This window comes from Salvia splendens, chromosome 12, assembly GCF_004379255.2.
Source record: "Salvia splendens isolate huo1 chromosome 12, SspV2, whole genome shotgun sequence".
NCBI classification, from domain to species: domain Eukaryota; kingdom Viridiplantae; phylum Streptophyta; class Magnoliopsida; order Lamiales; family Lamiaceae; genus Salvia; species Salvia splendens.
The window spans coordinates 16,276,985-16,283,080 of NC_056043.1; the positions used below are offsets into that span (position 1 = coordinate 16,276,985).

The window sequence follows — 6,096 nt, forward strand, 5'->3', positions numbered from 1 at the left end:
CGAAAGTGGAACATAAAACATTCAAGGATGTCTCTATAAAATAGAGATAACCAAGAATGAGTTTGTCCCACATCGAAAGTGGAACATAAAACATTCAAGGATGTCTCTATAAAATAGAGATAACCAAGAATGAGTTTGTCCCACATAGAAAGTGGAACATAAAACATTCAAGGATGTCTCTATAAAATAGAGATAACCAAGAATGAGTTTGTCCCACATCGAAAGTGGAACATAAAACATTCAAGGATGTCTCTATAAAATAGAGATAACCAAGAATGAGTTTGTCCCACATCGAAAGTGGAATATAAAACATTCAAGGATGTCTCTATAAAATAGAGATAACCAAGAATGAGTTTGTCCCACATCGAAAGTGGAATATAAAACATTCAAGGATGTCTCTATAAAATAGAGATAACCAAGAATGAGTTTGTCCCACATCGAAAGTGGAACATAAAACATTCAAGGATGTCTCTATAAAATAGAGATAACTAAGAATGAGTTTGTCCCACATCGAAAGTGGAACATAAAACATTCAAGGATGTCTCTATAAAATAGAGACAACTAAGAATGAGTTTGTCCCACATCGAAAGTGGAACATGAAACATTCAAGGATGTCTCTATAAAAGAGAGACAACCAAGAATGAGTTTCATAAATTCGCAAGCCCATCAAATATATATGGGCTAATACGAATTTCTAGTATTCATTTATTTGTAAAAATTGTTTTTAAATATAAAAAACAATTTTTATAAATAAAAAAATATTTTTTTTAAAATTCATTTTTTTTAAAAAAAATGAATTTATTGCGTCAGCGTGACGACGCCCACTCGCGGGCCGGCGAGTGGGCGTCACGCACGACGCAGGGCGAGCCACGTCGCCGAAGCGCGTGGCGGCACGGACCGTGCCGCGTCTCGTGCCGACGGCACCCGGGACGGCATGGGAACGGAACCGCGACGAAACGCAGCGCCGCAACGCGTTCCGCTACGGTTTCGTTCCGAAGGAACGAAACGCGGAATGCCCGCGGCCCGCGTTGCGGGTGCTCTTATACTCGAGCTCATTTCTCAGTTGCATTAGCACAATATCTCCTCCATTCTTCACTTTCAACAACAAATACACCCCTTCCAAGCTTGAAGGGTAGAATTGTAAAAAGCAGGACTGATTTTGGGATTTTTTTAAAAAATTTTACTGAAAAAGTGATTTTCTAAACGTTGGAGACTAAAATTGTGCGAACCATGTTTTTTGTACTAGTTTTATAGTTCATTCTATTATTTATTTAGCTATATGAAAAATAACAATCTCACACGCTTTTAATGGTATAATTTTTGTTATATTTTATTATTGTATCACTTAGATACTGTGCCTTCAAGGGCAACGCAGTTGGCAACGGAGGGATAGATATTGTTGCAATGAGCGCGGGTTCGAATCCCACTACTATCCTTGGGAGATGGGCCACTGGCAGCGCAGTTGGCAGTCAGTGGGTTATGGCGTCTCCCTTAACGGGCTACTACGTACCTTGATTGAACTCCTCACAGGATATCAGACCGTAGTGTGGGGGCCGCCGAAACGACGGAATCACCTTTTGCTGCAATATAAAGATAGCTACCACAAAATAAGTATGCATATACATAGTAGGTTACTTCCGTATATAAATATTATGCAATTTTCCATACATTTTTGTTTTGCATATATAGTTAGTTAGGTTGTTTCAGTTGTCAACAAATAATTAATTGGATACACTAGTCTCACTTTGATATGGTTGGACTTATAAATTTCTTATCCAGCTGTGACAGTCCCTGCACCATTAATCTATTATCCGTAAAAAAGAGCATAAAAACTTTAAAACAAAAGCCTAAAATCACCATCATCCTATATATTAGAAAGAGCGATAAAAATCTAATATTGACCATTTTTTAGCACTCGCTCTGCAATAACTTCTTCCTTTTTTTTACCTTGACCAATATCCGACTGAATCATTCCCGTTTTCTTGAATTGATTTTCTTGGTTTTATGCCCTTTTCTTTCCTTCCCTTATAATTGAGTCTTTTTTTTTTATTTTGAAAAGTTTTGATAGTTTAGTCATTTTTATACTCCTCCGTTCCATAAAAATATGAGCAATGGATACAACACGAGAATTAAGACAAAATTGTTGAAGTGAGAGAGAGGATGAGAATGGTATGGTAAAATCAGAGAGATGACGAGAATGATAAGATAAAGTATGATTAGTAAATAGTGAGACCTACATTATTAAATTGTTATAACTTTCCAAAACTGCAATGCACATATTTTTGTGGACGGCGAAAATGGAAAGTGCACATATTTTTATAGGACAGATGGAATATATAAATACTTTTTCTTACTCTTATTTACTTTCTCTTACTTTATTCTCTCTATTTTTTTATCTCTTTTTTTTTATTTATCTACTTAACAAACTAAATATTCATTTTTTAAACTCCTTGTCAAAAATTTGGTCCCAACTGTGAGAGAACAAAGGTAGTACTAAAATGCCCAATTTCATAGCATAATTGCATCACTCAAAACTGTGTCGCACCCAACAACTCTTATCCAAAATCGTGTACCCGCGACATACCTTCTTCTTTAATTCATCAACGGAGAAATAAGAACATTAACACCTATTGAGTAATACGACCGACGTGTTTGCTGAAGGAGAAGAGGCAGGTCTTCTGCTAATAGTTGTACAAAAATGCTACAGTTCTAAAATACTAAAATGGAGCTAAACATTGTCCACAATTTGAAGCAAAGATGTGTAAGTGCCTACAACAAACACTAGGAGCCCCAACGCCACTATAAATGCTATGACCACCAATTCCCAACCCAACTTGGATTTCCCACATATCTTCAAGTAGCATAAACATGGGAGCAGTATAGAAGCGGTGACGCTCAAAAACGCCCCCACCAGCGACATTAGGTATCCGAAAAATGGCACCGTCACGGCCACAAACACGCTGCCGCTGATCAACGCAACTCGCGTCAACGACCGGCAAACCCTTCCTCTCTCCACCGAATCAACAATAGGCTTCATCATCAGCGCGTATTTGGCTATGGGGTTGAGCAGAGCAGTGAAAATCGCCACTTTCGAGCTCAATCTATCTGTCGGAAGGTTCAACGTGATCTGCGATTGCAGCTCCGACCCAAACATTGTGTACCCTAACACCGCCATCGATGTGTAGGTCACCGTGCACAACGAGAAACACACCAGTAGAACCTGCAACAAGATAGTACTAACATATAACTCCAGCATAAGGACACTTTTTAATTGCTATTAGGGATGACAATTTAGTGTCTAATTATGCTATCACGCTTCGTAAAATGTCCTTCTTGTTAATGTCCCAACTAAATTTAAATAGAAGATTTCTAAAAAAAAGCAAAAGATTAAAAAAATTTGTCTCAAACTTACGAATCATGGTTATTTTAAAAAATTTCCAAGATTGCGTCTCTCTCTAAAAGATAAGTTTTTTCTGTAGTGCTACAACGTACCGATGAAAACTGGCTCCTGTCTGTAATAGAAGTATACAGAGTGGGGAAAACAGGATGCGCACAGTAGCAGAAAGCGTACAAGCTTAAAGCAGTAGGCAAGCCGCCCCAATTCAAAAGCTCTCCCTTCTGCGAGAATCCTATGCCGTCGGCTATCCCGGACCACAAGACGGAGCCGAGTATCACAACCGAAGCCACAACTCCCGTGGCCGAAACATAGGCAAGGCTCCTCATGTCGTCTATCCAAACAGTCGGCGCCATCACGGCCGCCACCGCCAGCACCAGAGCCGCTCTCCCGCCGACAACGGCGCCGCACAAGTGCAGCTCCACGTCCGGAAGCAAGGTGGACAGATTGTCTCCGGCTAGGATGAGGAAGCCAGTGGCCACCATGAAGAGCTCCACGTTCATGAACACGGAGACCACTGCTCTCCCTTTACCTCCGAAAGCCCTCTCCCCGACATCCGGGTAGCTTCTGATCTTGTCGTCGGCGTCCATGCACCGTTTGATCAGCAATCCGGTGTAGAACGTCGCCGACGCTATGATCAGCAGCAGGATTAGGCTCAACCATCCGCCCGAGGATAGGGCGAACGGAATCGACAAAATTCCAACTCCTGAAACATTAAAATAAAAAAATATATATACGGTTCATTTCTATATTAATTGGAGTTTGAGATTAAAAAAAAAACAAAAAAAGACCTGAGAGAGAGTTCAATCCGTTGAAAGTTGTCTTGAAGAAGGAGGTTGTTCTTGGAATAATGGGATCGATTTCTTCTCCTTTTGGGAGATGGCAGTATTGGTTTGTGTCTGTGTAGTAATCCACCAACAAAGGTATGTTTAGAGAAACCTCAGTTGGTTGTTTGGCTTCCTGCATTTTTGGTGTTTGAAACATGGGATAGGATGTTCGTGTCTTCTTCGTATATATACACAATTTTTTTGCGTGTTGATTACATTAGTTGTTGTAATTTCGTTTGAAAAGTAAGACGAAGCATAAGTTAATTTTCCACGTTTTTCTTTTTCTTCTTTCTCTTTTGGCATTATTACACTTCACGTTTTCCTTTCCTACTATTGTATGGTGTGGGACCAAATATAATTTGTGCCATCCACGAAAATAAATTTAATCCAAGTCGAGACTAGCTTGAATTGATATAGTACTCCCGACATTAAAAGTTTCATTTCTTAACGGCACAAGTTTTAAGAAATATTAAGAAAAGTGAGTGGAAATAAGTTAATGGAATATGAGTCTTACTTATATATACTTCATCCGTCTCATAGAAATAGGCCATATTTCATTTTTCGTCCGTCCCATACAAATAGTCCATATCCATTTATGGTAACCTTTTTTTTCTTCTCTTTTACTTTATCGTTTATGGTCCCACCACCCACTACACAGTTTCAACTATTTTTTTTCCTTCTTTCTTACTTTACCAATTACACATTAAAATATGTGTCAACCCTAAATGGTCTATTTCTATGGGACTGCGGGAGTATTAAGTTTAAATTAAATGTAAGTAGAATGTGAAACCCTATTATCATTTATAGAAAAAGTGAAACTAGACTCCTATTCACGGACGGACTAAAATGGAAAACGAGACTCCTATTCGCGGACGAAGAGAGTAACTATTATGATAAATGTCACTTATTATACCAACCTAAATGTTTTATTATATCGATGTCCCAACATAAGTATAATAAAATTGGTTATAGGAGCATCCACAATCGTGATCACCGCGGTGTGCTGACTCTTAACTATTCAGGGTCCCACATCAACTATTTTTTATTTCATCTTTTAACTAATGGAAAACACCTGCAACAATTTATCTCATTCTTAATTATTCATGGATCCCACTATTTTATTCTTTAATTTAAAGATACAATTAATAAAAAATCATTCATTGGTAAAACTTCATTAAAACCTCGCAAATTACACATTTCCTTGTAAATGAAACCATATTAATATTTTCACTCCTAGAATAAGACTTCTTTTTTCCACATAAAAGTCAGAAATGCATATATGAAAATCAACAATCCGATAAAGACAAAAGAAAAAATCAAAAAATTAAGAAACGAAACAGATAACCTAAACCTAGAGCTATACTACCCTATTCCACAATATGAGTTACATTCTAATTTTACCATAAATGGTAAGTAGACCCCACATTCCACCAATTTATTTCACTCACATTTTATTACTCCCTCCGTCAAATAATAGATGTCACACTTTCCTTTTTAGTTTGTCCTATAAAAGATGTCACATTTCTTTTTTGGAAAAAGCTCTCTCTCACATTAATATAAAATACTATTTTATGTTTTCACCTAACACACAAAATAACATCTCCTAAAATCTCGTGCCAATTTCTAAGTATGCCATCTATTATGGGACAGAGGGTGTATAAAACTGATATATATAAGTGGGCCCACAGTCCACTAAGAATAAGTATAGTAAAAAGGAGAAGATAGTTATACTGCAGCAAACAACACTAGAATAAAGTATAGATGGAGAGAAAAGACTAGAGACTACTTACGGAAGAATTAGTGCTATCCGGTGATTTTAAGGACATAACAAGAATGCAGGGATTGCAAGGCCCAATCCAATAGATAAGGAGAAAA

The 6,096-nt window shown here is 37.7% G+C and overlaps 1 protein-coding gene across 1 annotated transcript; it reads right to left on the reverse strand.

Annotated features, from left to right (window-relative positions):
* Positions 1 to 2,488: 2,488 nt before the first annotated feature.
* On the reverse strand, positions 2,489 to 4,366 carry LOC121757027 (amino acid transporter AVT1I-like). Its single transcript, XM_042152491.1, has 3 exons — positions 4,186 to 4,366; positions 3,493 to 4,100; positions 2,489 to 3,220 (listed from the first exon to the last, which is right to left on the reverse strand). Exons 1-3 carry the CDS (start codon positions 4,358 to 4,360, stop codon positions 2,729 to 2,731), a joined length of 1,275 nt encoding a protein of 424 aa, XP_042008425.1. The 5' UTR covers positions 4,361 to 4,366; the 3' UTR covers positions 2,489 to 2,728.
* Positions 4,367 to 6,096: the final 1,730 nt, after the last annotated feature.

Coding starts and splice junctions, on each gene's coding strand:
- LOC121757027 (XM_042152491.1), bottom strand. CDS start 4,360: ATGCAGGAAGCCAAACAACCAACTGAGGTTTCTCTAAACATACCTTTG. Junction 4,101..4,185: donor CGGATTGAACTCTCTCTCAG/GTCTTTTTTTGT, acceptor TTAATGTTTCAG/GAGTTGGAATTTTGTCGATT. Junction 3,221..3,492: donor ACAGGAGCCAGTTTTCATCG/GTACGTTGTAGC, acceptor ATCTTGTTGCAG/GTTCTACTGGTGTGTTTCTC.